We start from the raw sequence: 16,787 nt of genomic DNA on the forward strand, positions 1-16,787 counted from the left end.
TCCAGCGCATTGCATTCAATGGAGCCGGCAATACAGCCAGCTCCATTGAAAGCAATGCCCTGCGGGCAAGCACGGGATGAATTGTTGGGAAGGGCTTAAATATATAAGCCCTTCCCTGCAATTCATCCAGAAATGTGTTAAAATAAAAAAAAAAATATATACTTACCTTGTCCCGGCAGACGGAGTTCAGCGCAGCCGGCCTGGATGAATTGCAGGGAAGGGCTTATATATTTAAGCCCTTCCCGACAATTCATCCAGCGCTGTCCGGCAGCCCATTGCTTTCAATGGAGCCGGCTGTATTGCCGGCTCCATTGAATTCAATAGGCAAACATCGTTCTTCTCTGCCACAGCTGTTACAGCTGTGGCAGAGAAGAAAGATTTGTCTTCTATATGTTCTCAATGGGGTCGTCGCTGCTGCCACCGGCCCCATTGGGCGCATATAGAGAAGAGAACAGGAATCGCAGATCGCAGATAGGTGCGATCTGCGATTTCTGTTCTATAATTTATCGGACGAGCGCATAAAAAGCGTTCATGGGTCCGATACCATTGCAAAGCAATGGTTTAAAAAAATCGCCGGACGCATGCGCAAATCGCGCGAAAAATCGCCCGTCTGACTGAGGCCTAATACTGATGGGTCAATCCACAAAGGATAAACCATGAAGTTGGGCTAGTCACATGATCTGTGGATCTCCCATTCCATCTCTAAGAAGGGGAGTTGTTCTGGAAATATGATATTCCTGTATTCACACTTCCTGCCTTTATAGAAGTATGATATTGCATTCATAAATCCTGATCAGGCCGGATTCATTAATATTCATTGGTTCTTTTGGTCATGAATATGTAGCTATGATCCGCTTATCCTCCTTTATTGACCAGGTTGTGCCATTAGCTTTTATGTGCTTTTCCTGTCCCTACCCAGGCTCTGTGTCTCCGGATGGTCCCAGGAGTTGAGAACTGTTTTACAATAACACTGAGGTTAATAACTTAAGGCCCATTTAGACACAATGATTATCGCTCAAAACTCGCTTAAAAGCCATCTTTTGAGCGATAATCGTTGTGTGTAACTGCACTGACATCATGCAGTTTTAGTTATGCTGTCGCTCATCATCGTCTTTCAGCGTGCTGAAAGAAGTCGATGAGCCTTATCATGATTCACACTGGGGTAAAGCTCATGCTATTGTTTCAGCTGTATCCCGCTGCCTGATCACAGGCTGAGTATGAAGAACAGAGCGGTCCAGTTCTGTTCTTCATACCCGGCACAGAGTGCTCGGCTATATAACAGTCGGGTGCTCTGTGCAGAAAACATGTGGATGCAGAAGGCAAGCAGGGAAACCCTACTTGTCTTCTGCATCCTCTGCTCCGAGCACTCAGCTGTATAACAGCCAGGTGCTCTGAGCAGGGAACAGCTGTATGCAGAAGACAAGCTGGGACACCCCGCTTGAGCGACATCTTTTGAGTGATAATCGTTGTGTCTAAATGGGCCTTAAGCTTATGGTTCGTATATGGGGTGCAGACCGCAGGTAACCATACCTCCAAAATCGTGAGGCGATGCAAAGTCCAATGCATGCACTTTTGTCTTTGTGCGGCCTTGGGTGCAGACTGAAGCCAAGATCAACTGAACTAATAATCTCTCCTATACCATATTTAGTATCTGTAAATACATAAATTGTGTTACAGAATATTGCAGTTATAGCCTCCCTAGGTACTATTGTATCTTGTCTCCACCACAAAAATGGGTGAAGACCTGTCATTGTGCTGTGGGACGTGTAGAGTTAGCTCCCAGCTGCTAATTGACTGTGCTCAATTTTCTGCTGTTTTGGTGTCTGTCCCGCTTGCCTTCCTGCTATGGGCACGGCGATGACACTGACAGCAGCCAGCAGCAGGGAGGAGCAAAGGGCGGCGGAGGATAGTGAGGAAGTGGTGGTGGCGGGGCGCACACCTAGAAAATGCCTTACCGGCTGGCCTCTCCGCAATTCAAGCTTGACAAAGACTGCGGTTTAGCAGTTGAGCACCACTGTTTTATGACTTGAAGAAAATAAAGTGGCATCCCCTGGGATGTGAATTTTATTCATGCACCTAAGCCTTGCTGTCCATCTCTCCACTGGCTTCTATTCTTTATTTTATTTGTTTTTACAACTATCTTGTAAATACTGCATGTTCCTTTTCCCTTTGTATATTAACTTTTAGTATACTTTTTAAAAGCACTTCTTTTTTTGTAATTAAATCTTACTTTATGAAGAACAATCCTTGTTGCTCCATATTACAAATAAAAAAAACTCTCTAGACCCTGATAAGCAGGTAACTTTGATTGCTGGAGTGCCATGAGTGCCCATACGCAGTATATGATCAGGATGTAGGTGGCAGTAAAACAGTCACTGGTAGCAGTGAGTATTCTTGGGGCATGTAGCACGATGTCAGGGTGTGACTTATGCTCCATCTTTCAATGTGTGAAGGATTGGGTGAGTGAAAATAAGTCAACCCCGGCAGACTTGTCTGTATCATGTGCCTTGATGAATGGTTTCACGACTGGTACACTTCAGTGTTATCCTATTACTGACGGAAGAGCCACGTGTGATCATGTGATTTAGGAGGTGAATAGAGGACACAGGAGCCGCAGACTGAGGGCTACAATACATAGTGGATGAAGGAGAGTTCTTGGCTGCTGATGACTACTAACATGAGGTCCTCTATCAAGATTAACCCCTTCCCGCTCCTGGACGTACCTGGTACGTCATGGCAGCCTGGTACTTCCCGCAACATGACGTACCTGGTACGTCCTGGAGATAGCACGGGATCACATAAGATCCCGCGCTATCCCGCAGCGGGAGCCGGCTGTCAGTCACAGCCGGCGTCCCGCTCCAACAGCGGGGGGACATCGGAGATGCGCCCGCCGCTGTTAACCCCTTCCCTGCCGCGATCTAAGTAGATCGCGGCAGGGAAAGAGTTCACAGAGGGATCGCGATCCCTGTGTGTCTCCGGCCGGAACTCGCGATGTTATCGCGAGAGCCCGGCCTGTCACCATGGCAACAGGACGCCAGACACTGGCGTCCTGTATTGCCTGTGCCTATAATCGCTGTACAAGCGATAAGGCATGGCAGAGCAGTAGCTTTGCCATGCCTTATGACAGCGATCATAGGCACAGTGATGTAAGTCCCTCAGAGGGACTCAAATAGTATAAAAAAAAGAAAAGAAAAGTGTAAAAAAAAGAAAAATGTAAAAAAAAAAAATGTAAAAAACCCCTTTTTTATGCTTCTTCTAATATTAGCATAAAAAAAGGGAAAAAAAACTAAAACCCCACATATTGGATATTGACGCGTCCGTAACGACGTGTACAAAAAGTTGAACACACTTTTTATTTTGTACGACAAAAAGCGTAAAAAAAACCGCTAAAAAACAGAGGCAAAATGCTAATTTTTAGCATTTTGCCTCACAAAAAATGCAATAAAAGTGATCAAAAAAGCTGTACATTTCCCAAAATGGTACCAATAAAAACTACAGCTCGTCTTGCAAAAAATAAGCCCTTAAAGAGCTCCGTACATAGAAAAATAAAAAAGTTACATGACTTTGAATGCAGCTATAGAGAAAAAAAAAAGATTTCCAAAAAAAGGGGGTTTTATTGCAAAAAAGTGTAAAAACCTAAAAAAAATATAACAATTTTGGTATCGTTGTTACCGTACCGACCCGCAGAAAAAAATTAGTGTGTCATTTATGCTGCATGATTAACGCTGTAAACAGAAAAAAAAAATCTATGGCAGAATTGATGCGTTTTCTCTCCCTATTATCATTTAAAAAAAATAATAAAAATTTTACGATATTGTCTATATACCCAAAAGTGGCACCGATAAAAACTACAGATCGCCACGCAAAAAACAAGCCCTTATACGGCCGTGTCCACGGAAAAATAAAAAAGTTATGGCTTTTGAAAAATGGAGATGGAAAAATACCAAAAAATCGCTTGGTCCTCAACGCCAAAATAGGCCGTGTCATTAAGGGGTTAATGACTAATGTAGATCCATGTGCTGCAATAATCACCAATTTATGACATGCCATAAAGTGAGGACATTACTCAGGGACTCTGTATTTCTACACAATGGATTAGGTGTCAGGGGCATCTTCTCGTGAGGACACTTCTGGATGTTACTAACAGCTGGGGACATTTTCTTTCCACATTCATTGTATTGTGATGGGGTAATACATTTCTTTTACATTTTGCACCTCTATTTGCTGCCAAAGCCTCTTCTTTGCTACTTATGGGGGTTACTAACAGTCAGGGACGTTTTCTATCCACATTCCCCATGTACAGATGTTATACTAACGCTCTCTGGACGCGTCACCCTCACCTCCTCTTCTTATTCTTACAGTTTGGGTAACAATGATCTACCAGACACGTCCTGCACCCAGTTGGCATCTGGAATAAGGAATAAGCCAACCCTGAAGAAACTTGTCCTGGCTATAAACCATCTCTCTGGTTCTCACTTCAGTGACTTGATGGATGCTCTGTCCAGTCCAGCCTGCAAGATAGAAGAATTAAAGTGAGTATAAAAGACATGTATAGGATGAGACATGTGGGGGCACAAGTTATACATGTACAGGAGGAGACATGTTGGGGTACAAGTTATACTTCTACAGGATGAGACATGTGGGGGCACAAGTTATACATGTACAGGAGGAGACATGTTGGGGTACAAGTTATACTTCTACAGGATGAGACATGTGGGGGCACAAGTTATACATGTACAGGAGGAGACATGTTGGGGTACAAGTTATACTTCTACAGGATGAGACATGTGGGGGCACAAGTTATACATGTGCAGGATGAGACATGTGGGGGCACAAGTTATACGTGTACATAATAATCAAGTAAAATCCAAGATGGTTAAAATTATAACCAAACACAAGACGTGTTTCAGAAGCTTCATGCGTCTCACATCATATTGTTTGACACATAGATCCTGCCACATATGTAAAAAACACATCAAATCAGAAGTTCACAACAAGGTCACATGACCAGAAAGGAGACCACAGAGGAGATTGTACTGCATATTCATAAATGGGCGTGACAGATGAAATATTCTCAGGAAATGAGACCTATTGGAAACACAGCACCCTGAAAACTGTGGTAGTCTGCGCTTAACCCCTTATTGTCTGCCCATACATTTTTTGATAGCGTCCGTTCAGGGGTTTTATCCTGCAGTCTTTTGATTGCACTGCATCAGAAGCCTGGTACTGGAGACCATGCCAGGGGGAATGTGTGCTGGGCTGTTAGATGACCATCTGGCCCTTGCTCTAACAGCCCGGACCATAGAAACTACAGATTCCTGCTGTTTAACCCTTGACATGCTGCAGTTAGTACGGCGATAGCTGTAAAATGCTGACAAAGGGAGAGTTTCTCCCTCTCTCACCCATTGGAACAGCCATGATGTGTTCATAGGGTCCAACTGGGTTGTCATGGCACCCGGAGGCTTGAATATAGCCTCCATTCCTGCCAGCTATGGTGGCATATGAAACTCTGCTTCATAAGGGTCTGTCTTTCTGAATGCATGGAGGAAACCCACACGCTTTAAACAGTCTTCCTGTACAATGAAGTGACTCCTTCACTGTCTAATGGTTTGAAGCACTTTCTTCTTTATTGTCATGAGTTCAACTGCTTTAAATAGAAATACAAAGGATACAAGATTGGACTTCCTACCCCTAAAGGCAAAACCAAAAGTTTCAGAAAGTGTTAAACATACAGACCTAATTCTAACTATGTACCCTATATGTTTATGCTGTTTATATTGTAAAAATGCAATAAACTCTGATTTACAAAAAAAAACAAAAAAACTGTGCTTCATAGGCTTTCTAATGCCCTGCTATACTGAAGTATTGCAGTGTATTAGAAGAATGAAAATATGGTGATAGTAAAGTACCCTTGGGGTACAGAAATAAGAAACTTAAAGTTTTTTTTTAAAAAGTAAAAAATAAATAAATAAAAATGCCAAAACCCCACCTTTCCCCCTTTTACTATGTAAAAAATTTACAATAATAAAAAAACTCATGTGATATCGCTGCATTCCTATTAACCCAGAGTAAAGCGTTAAAACATTATTTTACCTGCACAGTAAAAGCCATGACAAAAATACAAAAAAACTTGTCAAAAATAACAAATTTTGGGGGGCAGAGCCTGACCGCTGAAGGAGATGGAGTGCTGAGCCCTGAGCTCCATCTCAACAGCACCTGCGGGGACCCTCTATAGCAGCTACAGGAGGATTTCATGGGGAAGATCGGCAGAGAAAGAGGGGGAGAGGCTCAGAGCACCCCAAGAGCTTACAAAGGACAAGCAGATATGCAGCGGCACGTCAAAGACCGGAGCACCCGCTCTCCCCGCGCTCTCTCCAAGATGGCGCCGGCTGCAGACTACACAGCCTCTAACAGTAAGGAGGGGGAGGATGGGGCTTCTACAGATGGGGAGGAAGGAGAAAGCATTTCTAGGAGATTCATGAGGGAGCTTTTCTCATAGGCGCTGCACCCAGTAAAGGCAGACCTTGCTGAGATTTAGGACGATCTCAGGCAGATGGGCCGCAGAGTGGAGGAGCTGGAGTCTGCTGCAGCTGCTCACTCCCTAGAGGTGGAAAAAGCCCTGAAAGAACACCAGGCACAAATAAATAAATCTCTTTTAATGCAGGAGGACATTGAAAATAGAAATAGGCGCAACAATGTGCGCATCAAGGGGCTTCCAGAGACCTGGGCTCCTGACTGCCTGCCAAAGATGGCCAAATAAATCTTTAGCCAGCTCCTGGGGTAAGAAAGGGCTGCTACCATCAGCATTGAGCGAGTGCACAGAGCTCTCAGACCCTCTCCCCCTCCCTCAGATCCACCAAGAGACATTATTTGTAAGATCTTATCATTCCCAGATGCTTTTAAAATTCTGAAAGCAGCAAGGCAAGCGAACGCTATCCGCTACGGAGAGGCCTCCTTACATATTTTTCAAGACCTGGCCCCATCTACCTTGGCTAAGCACCGACTACTGCGCCCACTTCTTGATGTCCTAAGAAACAAAGGGATCAAATACGCCTGGCTATTCCCCTTTGGCCTGGGGATAAACCACAAAGGTCGCAAGCTTAATATACGATCCCCAGATGAACTCCATCTGTGCTGGCAACTTTTGGACATTGAACCATTAGAAATACCTAATTGGCTTCCGCTGCCTGATCCCCTACAATTCCCTACCCTGATGGCGATGGGGAGCTGGCAGACAGTTATCAACCATAAGTCCCCAAAGGGAAAAAAGAAGAAAGCCAGAGAGGACACCGGAGCGATGGACACTTGAAGGACTAGCCAGAATAGTCCTCTGACTGCTCAGTCTTTCGGAACGTGAATCCGAACACGCTAATCCTCTTGCCTACGTTAGGCGTACATATTTGTTTAAGGTTACTGTTATGTGGCAGGAGAGACTGGGAAAAGGCTCTTGGACCTGACGCCCTTACATTTACTACCTTTGTGAGGGTGACCGTGCTGCTTACTCCGGTTTACGGTCCTCGCTTAAAAGAGAAGAGTTGTCTCTTCCTCTGTACCATCTCTCCCCCCCCCCCTCCTACTAGAATTTTATGCCACCCAGTTTAGGCTATGTAAAACTACTTATATTGTTAATAATTCTTATAACCTTACAATATGCATATATTTCCGCATGCTTGCAACCCTACCAGACGACAGGGTCCCCGAGTTAAATCTCACTCTGCAACCAGGTATCACCTCGCGCTACCTAGACGTAGCTCGCCCTCTACCTAACGAGATATCGGAAACCCTCCGATCTCTATCTCTGAGGGCCAACCTATTGTTGTACTCTCAGTGAGCACCTTGGTGTGCTTCCATCTTTCCTTACACGTGTTCCTTTTCCCACCTTCCCCTCCCTGTCCGATTCCCCCACTCTACTGGTTCTGAGAAGTTTAGTCACCAATTTAACGTTCTCGTTATAACATACTTGTTATTTTTCTTGCATTCCGTTTTAAGTAGCACCAATGGGTAATATTCAGATTACGTCATACAATGTCCGGGGCCTCAATACGCCAGCCAAACGCTATAACGTTGCCTGCCTCATCAAGAGATACAGGACGAAAATCCTACTTTTACAGGAAACCCATTTCAAGGGGGAAAGGTGCTTCGCGCTGCCAGGTAAGCAATTTCCGCAACACTTTCATCTCCGCCTCCAGAGGAGTTTCAACTCTCCTCCACAAATCTGTTAATTTCATCTGCGAATCGCAGTATACAGATGGTGAAGGAAGAGTCCTACTTTTGAAGGGGAAGATAGACAACACGCAGGTAACAATTGCCAATTTGTATGCACCTAACACTGATCAGGTTCCTTGGCTAATCGCCCAGCTAGAAATACGGAAACACTTTGCGGTGGGACAGATCATCTTGGGAGGCGACATAAATCTAACTCTCAACCCTCTAATGTACTCCTCCACAGGCCGTTCTCAGACTTCTCAGACGAGACTAAGGAGACTCAACAAAAGCATACAGGAGCTGGGCCTGGTGGACGCATGGCGTCTCTCACATCCATCAGACAAGGACTATACGTTCTTCTCGCACTTTCACCATACCCACCAAAGACTTGATTATATTTTTATCTCGCCTGGACTTCTAAATGCTCTTCTGGGGGCGAAAATTGACATAGTGACTGTCTCCGACCACGCACCAGTTCACATAACACTTCTCCCCTTCAAACAGCTCCCCAAGGAATGGCGATGGAGGCTGAACACCTCGCTGCTGGATTCCAAAGAAAATGTATCCTCCTTATCCATCCAAATGGAAGGATTTTTTCTTCTAAACTCAAAGGGGGAAGTAAGTGGGCCCATTATGTGGGAGACCCATAAGGCCTATGTGAGGGGCCTACTGATAGCTATGGGCTCCAGGGCCAAGAAGAAATCCCAAAAAGAAATAGATGAAAAACTAATACAAATAGCCAAACTTGAACAAAAAGGCAAACTCTCTCAAACGAAAACTGCATTAGGGAAACTCACGGAACTAAGAAAAGACCTCTTGTTATGCCTAAACTCCAAATTCAACAAAAAACACCTGTTCTGGAAACATATTATTTATGTGCAGGGCAATAAAGGAAGCAAACTCACATCCTCGCTAATTAAAAAAGCGAAGGCCAAAAATACAATCACTGCCATTAAAACACATTCTGGGAAGACATTCACTGCCACTAACGAAGTTGCCAGAGAGTTCCAACATTACTATTCGGGTCTTTATAATCTCCAAAAGCAACTCTCCCCTGAGGAAGTTCTAGAGGCGAAAAATCGGATTGAGGCCTTCCTACACCGGCTTCCTAACCCAAGATTAAGTAACAAAGACACTGACTCCCTATTATCCCCAGTAACACAAACTGAAGTCAAAGACTTACTATCCTCTTGCCCCCCCAAATAAAAGCCCAGGCCCGGACGGTCTGTCTCTGCTTATTACAAATCCCTCCAAACTACCCTGCTACCTAGACTGACAGACCTATTCAATTCCCTCCTCGCGGGAGCTCCCCTTCCCAGACAGGCGCAAGAAGCTCATATTACGCTAATCCATAAGGAAAAGAAAGACTCTGCTTTATGCAGCAGTTACAGACCTATCTCCCTTATTAATTTGGATGTCAAGCTCTGGGCCAAGCTCCTAGCTAGGAGACTGGATAAACATATGCCCGATCTTATTAATGAGGAACAGGCAGGATTTGTGAGAGGAAGGGACGGCAAAGACCATTGCCGTAGACTTTTGCACGCATCGTGGTACGCTCAATCACACAATATACCTCTGGCCTATGTAGGAACCGACGCTGAAAAAGCGTTTGACCGGGTAGAGTGGCAGTATATGAAAAGCACGCTTCTAAATTATAATATCCCGGTCGATTTTGTCTCGGCCATCTTCTCCTTATACGCCTGTCCCTACGCCAGACTTAAGGTCAACGACATGCTGTCCCCCCCTTTTGAAATTAATAATGGCGGCACCCGTCAAGGGTGTCCACTTTCACCCTTGCTATTTATCTTGGCCCTGGAGCCCCTCTTAGTGCAGATCAGGCAGGACCCCAACATTATAGGTTTGACAGTTGGAGACACCCTCCTATCTACTGCGGCTTTCACGGACGATATTGTTTTCATCATCACCAACCCCGAAACAGGTCTTAGTAGGCTTGTCGAATTGCTGAATGCTTTTGGTAAAATATCGAACTTCAAAATCAATTTCGACAAGTCTACGTGTCTCCATACCCCGTATACTCAGCAAAAAACTAAGCAGGACTATCTCGGAGTCAAAATCCCTAAAAAAACTAGAAGATATATATGCAACCAATTTGGCTCCACTACTGGAACAGGTTAAAAAGCTTCTAAACGACTATGATTTACCATGCATATCATGGTTTGGTAGACGGAACATTTTAAAATCCTATATTCTGCCGATTATTCTTTATAGGATCAGGATGTTGCCGATCTATCTACCACCAAGCTTCTTTAAAACTCTTCGCTCGGTCTTTGCAGCCTTCGTCTGGAGGCAAAGGAGACCTAGACTTGCATACAGTCTAATGATCAAAAGGAGCTCCGCAGGTGGTATAGGCCATACTGGATTACTATCGGGCAGCACAAATGAACTACTGGATGCACCCGAGAGGCGATAAGATTCTCCCTAAACTAGCTATGGCTCACAGCAACAATAGCTATCTGGAGGACTTATGGTTCCCTGTAAGGAAGAGATACATTGCAAAAGATTTTTGCCCTCTCTTGAAAGGCCCTTGTGAGGTCTGGGACAGAGTAAGGGAAAGTTTGGCACCTAAATCCTTCCCGGCTGTCCCACTAAACTTAGTATACAAATATCTGAACCTCTCATTAGACCCTGTTTCCACCTCAGTTTGGAGGAAATTTAAAGAGCTCACAGTGCGTGACCTCCAAGTGCTAGCCCATTTGCCGGCCCCTGATATTATTCAATCTCTTCTACCGACCTGAACTCCGTCCTTCCTGGTGAGAGCCTCGGTGACAAGAGTCATTGAATACTTTCTTAGGTCCTATAGGTCAACTAGACCCCGAACTCCATTTGAACGCTCTCTAACCAATTCCAACCCCAGGAAGAGAAAAATTTCACAGCTCCGGCATCAATTCATTGTCTCCCAAACCATAATCAAACCCTCATTCATTATTTCCTGGGAAAAAGAGCTGGGTCTTTCCCTGTCATCATCTGACATTAAATCAATCTTGGCCACCTCATCCGGCCTCTCACCCTGTATTTTAGCCCAGGAATCTCATTATAACTCGTACGCTGGTACAAAACACCACAGTGGCTTTTTGCATACAAATTACCTCCACATAGCAGATGCTGGAGATGTAACGCAGGGGAGGGCTCTTATCTGCATATTTGGTGGCCCTTTGGGAAGTTGGCTACCTTCTGGAGGGGAGTGGGTTTGGTGCTGAGTAAGATCCAACAGAACTTTGTTCTAACGCCTGAGATGGTTTTCCTGTGGAGGCCATCTAAAACGTTTCACCCATTGAGAGATAGGCTGATGGCCCACTTGATTGACGCGGCTAAAGCCCTGATTCCACTGCACTGGTGAGGTGAGGCACCCCCCCTCCTAACTCACTGGAAGGAGAAAGTCAACCTGATCTACAACCTTGAGGAGCTGGCTAGTTGGCATAACAATACACATGACAAATGTATAAAAATATGGCATCCATGGCGTAACCTAAGGCTCCTAGACGTTCTATCTCAGTAATCAGAGTCCTATTCCCATCCCCCCCTCCTCCCCTTTCCCCCCCTACTTTTCCTCCCCCCCTTACCCCCAAGAGTTTGAAATATGTTCATGTCACTCTCAACGCCTCCTATGGGCCCGGCGGGGCCACTCAGGTTGTGGTGTATGTAATTGCACTTGCTTGCTATGACGCTTTGAATCACGCTTCTTTATGTATGCGGTTCAGGACATCAGAACACCTGCTGTAAAGTATGCTGTGACATATGTTGTGTTACCTTACCCTGTACTAATGTAAAATCTGAATAAAAATCTGATTGGGAAAAAAAAACAAAAAACTAATTTTGACTATCTCGCATTACATAAAACATAATGGGAAGTGATCAAAACCTTGCATAAATAAACAATTATTGACATTAAAAAGTACAACTGTTCCTGCAAAAACAAACCGCTTACACAGCACTGCTAAAATAAAAAAGACAAATGTTAGAGGTCTTTGAATGTAGACATAATTTTTATTTTTTAAAGCATGAAGAAGTTACAAAACAAAAACCCACTATATAAATTTAGTATTAACATAATCTACTGGCCGTCAGGATTAATTTAGCATATTTATACCGCACGGTGAATGCAGTTAAAAATAAAAAAAAACATCCTGGAATTGCAGATTTTGTTAATCTCTAGAAAAAAATGGAATAACAAGTGATCAAAATGTTCATCCTACAAGAACAAGCCCCGATAGAGCTCCATCAATGGAAAACTAAAATTTCTATGGCTCTTGGAAAGCAGCGACACAGAAGGAAATCTTTCAAATAAAATGTATTTCTCCTCCATATCATAGTGAGACACAGCCACTGCCACTTGGAGGTGAACACCAAGCAAAAAAAAGGTGTTGGCTAATCCGCCTGGCTATATCTGTCCTGCAGACACCAAGCTAGTCAGTATTAGCTTAGTGGCCATATGTGGCAGACATCCTCTTTGTCGATCTTCAGTGTCATATTGGACCCAGGACATACAAGGAGGCAAAGCTCCCTCTGTTACCCCGCTGAAAGGGGGCAAGCAGAACAGTTTCATCCCTTTTTATTGTAGACCATCGATCTCAAAGAAATGGTGGTGCAATTAGGTAATATCTCGAACATGGTTCGCCAGCCATAGGGTCCCCTTTCTTTTTTTTTTGGTACACTCCAACACTTTTTCCCTCTTTAAAGGCAAGCAAGTGTTGGAAGACACACTGCCAGAGTCATGGAGTTAGTGGTCTGGCACCAGACTTTTCTGGGGCTGCAAGCAAACTTGTTCCCCCAATGAATGAGTGATACAATGGGCGAGTGTGGTCTTCCCAAAAGTAAGTATCCCCCCCCCCCCTCCCCAGGTTGAGAGGAACAGCTAAAACTGTACTGCTCTTTGATGGGAACCTTGCGGGAAGGGCAGGGGGGGGGGGGAGCTAGCCCTGATATATGCGGAGCCCTTTTGAGGTGTTCCTCCCTGTCATCAATCATTGCCCTTACCTCTGGGAGGGCAGCACTTCATAGAGGATCCGGTGGGTGTTTTCAGACGAGTTGTGTATGCAACTGTAATATGTTCTCATGCTGCTTCTTTTTATGTGCCTTTGGGGGCTCCCTGCATCCTGCCTAGTGGTGTGAAGTGCAGGGAAGGGATTGACAAGCTCCTCCACTTGGCTGGGCAGGCACTTCCAGGTTCCCAGTTTACTTACAGGGAAGGGCTGAGATTTCCCTGCCAGACCACAGGCCTCTTCAAACAGGAGGAGTCGTCAACTATGTAAGAAGACATGCCCTCTCCTGTGTTTCTCCACAAGAGAAACTGAATGGCTGAGACACAAATTGGATATGACATTCTGATTAGGTGTTATTGCTCTAGGTCAGGTTTGTCAAACTAATTTTCACCTAGGGCCACATCAGCCTTATAGTTACCTTCAAAGGGCCGATTGTAATTGTAAGACCGTATAGTAAGAGCCTGTTCACATAAAGGTATTTGCGTACATAATATGCAGTAAATAGACGCCAATGATTTCACTGAGTTCATTCACATGAATATATGTTTTCACTGAGTATGACCTATTTTGTTACGTGCCACGCACCTCAATAGGCCATTGAAGTGTATGGGCTGCGCAAATACTCGGTGAATGTGCAGGAAACCTATGTATTCACTGCATATTTGCGTACCATTTTAGTGTTCTCCTCTGCGTTCTTTTTTGCGTGCCCAAATATGCAGGCATAAGCAATTTTCGATTGCGCAAATACACAGCGTATTTGTGCGACTGAAATATGATTACGCCTGTGTGAACGAGCCCTAATAGTAATCCCTATAGTGGACCCAGTAGTAATAGCAAACCCCACAGTGGTCCTAGTAGTAACAGCGACCTCCCACATTGGCCCCAGTAATAATATTAACCCCCTCAGTAGTAATCACTCCACAGTAATATTATCCCCTGAGCAACAATATTATCCCCCTCTGCAATATTAACCCCCCCCCCATAGTAATATTAGCCCCCCTCAGTAATATTATCCCCATTAGTATGATTAACCCCATAGCAATATTAACCCCCCTCAGTAATATTAACTCCCTTCAGTAATATTAAGTTCCACAGTAATATTAACCCCCTTTAGTAATATTAACCTCCACAGTAATATTTACCCCCCCCCCAGTAATAATAACCACCCATACTATTATTAACCCCCCTTAGTAATAATAGTTGTGCTCCAACCCATACACTTACCTCCTCCTTACTGTCATCACCGATCCCCCTCTGCTCACGCTAAGCCATGTGCACACTGACGTCAGTGTGTGAGCCCAGAACGCTTCCTCCCTGAGTCCTCTCTCCTGTGGAACTGAGGAGCAGGGGCCTAAGGGGAGGAGGATCCCGGCTGCACACTGCCGTCAGAGTGTGCGCTGGGATCAGCGCTAACAGCGTGATTACCAGCGGGGAGCTGTGGCACCTCAGCTGGAAATCGCTTCAGTGATGAGCGGCCATCGGCACACTGCAGGCCACATAAAATGAGGCAGCAGGCCGTATTCGGCCCATGGGCCTTGTGTTTGACACCTGTGCTTTAGGTTATCATCTGGGTTCCCAGCTTCATCCTCTCTTTCAGCAACTCCTAGAGTGCGTCCCATAGTTTTCCCTAGATACTGTAGTTGATCAGAGAGTGAGGTATCTGTATCTCTTTCTGACTCTGATATGGACATGGAACAGGTTTCCAAACTCTCAACGATGCTAGATAACCTAATTAAGGCAGTAACAGATATCTTGTAGATTTTAGATCAGTCTCCGACTATGTTTGTAACATCGCTTTTCTACAGACACCCCAGGCCCTACATCTTTCCTGCACATGAGGATTTTGATGACGTCTTTGTAAGGGAATAGAATATTCCCTAAAACGCTACATTATGCCTAAGTGCTTGGATATTATGTATCCCTTTTCGGAGGATCTTGTGAGGAAATGGTCAGTTTCTGCAGTAGTGGATCCACCTTTGTCCCTTTTGGCAAAACATACCACTCTTCCTGCAGCAGACGCTTTGTCATTTCAGGATGTATGTGACAGAAATATTCACATGTACGTGACAGGCAGTCGGTTCAGCTCTCAGACCAGTCTTTGACTCTACCTAGGTCAGCAAGGTCATGTCTGAGTGGGCCAATGACTGAAACCGCCCTTACAAAAGTGTCAAACGACCTCCTGACAGCTAAATCGAAGGTAGACTACTCTCTACTGATCCTCCTCGATCTCTTCGCAGCATTTGACACTGTTGACCACAGATTCCTTCTCAGCATGCTTCACTCTATTGGAGTAAAGGACACTGTTCTCTCCTGCTTCTCCTCCTACGTATCCAACCACTCCTTCAGTGTCTCCTTTGCAGGCTCCACCTCCTCTGCTCTTCCCCTTGTTGTTGGGGTCCACCAGGGCTCTGTCTTCGGCCCCCTCTTCTTCTCTTTCCCTTGTTGTTAGGGTCCCCCAAGGCTCAGTCCTCACTCCAGTCCTCTTCTACATCTACACAGCCAATATTAGGCAAATAATCAGAAATTATGGCTATCAGTACCATCTCCATGCGGACGACACCCAGTTATACACCTTCTCCCATGACATCACAGCGCTGTTCCTCCAGAATGCCACCGACTGGCTATCTCTTGTCTCTAACACTATGTCCTCTCTCTACCTAAAACTGAACCTCTCAAAAACTTAACTGCTGGTGTTATCGCCATCTACTAACCGACCTCATCCTGACATCTCCATCTCCTTGTGGGGCACTATAACTCCCAGCACGCCCGCTGTCTTGGGGTTATATTTGACTCCGTTCTCTCCTTTACCCCTTATATCTAATCTCTGGCCTAAAGATGTCCCCTGCACCTCAAGAACATCACAAGAATCTGCCCCTTTCTCAACATGGACACAATAAAAATGCTGGACTTTTATTTTTATAACTCGCTGCTGATCGGCCACCTCTGCACCAAACTCCACCTCCCCCTCCAATCCATCCTGAATGTGGCAGCCTGCTCTTCCTGTCAACTGCTACTCAGACGCCTGTGATCTATGCCAGTCACTGCACTGGCTGTCCTTCAAATACAGAATTCAATTCAAACTCACTACCTACATCCACAAAACTCTCCACAGCACAGTGCCGCCTTACATTGCCTCCCTCATCTCAATCCACCACCAAGCCCGCGCCCTCCACTCCACTAATGAAACCAGATTAAGTGCCCCTTTTATTCATACCTCTCTTTCCCGCCTCCAAGACTTCTCCAGAGCAGCACCAGTTCTCTGAAACACACTTTGCAATCCCCGACACACAAAACTTCAGGCGTGGTGTAAAATTGCACCTCTTCAGGGAGGCATACCACATCCCCTAAACCAACCCCCCCTGCACTCCGCCTGATAACATGCTCCCTATTTTACCCACTGCAGTTCCTGCTAGCCACAATCAACTGCCCCTGCAGTCATACCAATTCAGCCACTATACGGCTTGTGTCTGACCATTGTTTATGTGTACAGCATCCCACACTCTCCACCTCGCCATACCGGGCACATCTTCAACTCTTTACCTTCTGTATCACCCCATTATCTGTAGTATGTAAGCTTGTTGG

At 45.0% G+C, this 16,787-nt stretch overlaps 2 protein-coding genes across 2 annotated transcripts in view; both read left to right on the plus strand.

Annotated features, from left to right (window-relative positions):
- Positions 1-16,787, plus strand: part of LOC136632018 (NACHT, LRR and PYD domains-containing protein 3-like) — a 1,080,175-nt gene that overhangs the window by 240,182 nt on the left and 823,206 nt on the right. The gene's annotated exons all lie outside the window — the stretch shown is intronic.
- Positions 1-16,787, plus strand: part of LOC136632017 (NACHT, LRR and PYD domains-containing protein 12-like) — a 242,528-nt gene that overhangs the window by 184,277 nt on the left and 41,464 nt on the right. Inside the window, exon 11 of the mRNA XM_066606553.1 lies at positions 4,362-4,532. Coding sequence (XP_066462650.1) covers positions 4,362-4,532 — 171 coding nt within the window. The remainder of the gene's footprint in view (positions 1-4,361; positions 4,533-16,787) is intronic.

Source organism: Eleutherodactylus coqui, chromosome 6, assembly GCF_035609145.1.
Source record: "Eleutherodactylus coqui strain aEleCoq1 chromosome 6, aEleCoq1.hap1, whole genome shotgun sequence".
NCBI lineage: Eukaryota > Metazoa > Chordata > Amphibia > Anura > Eleutherodactylidae > Eleutherodactylus > Eleutherodactylus coqui.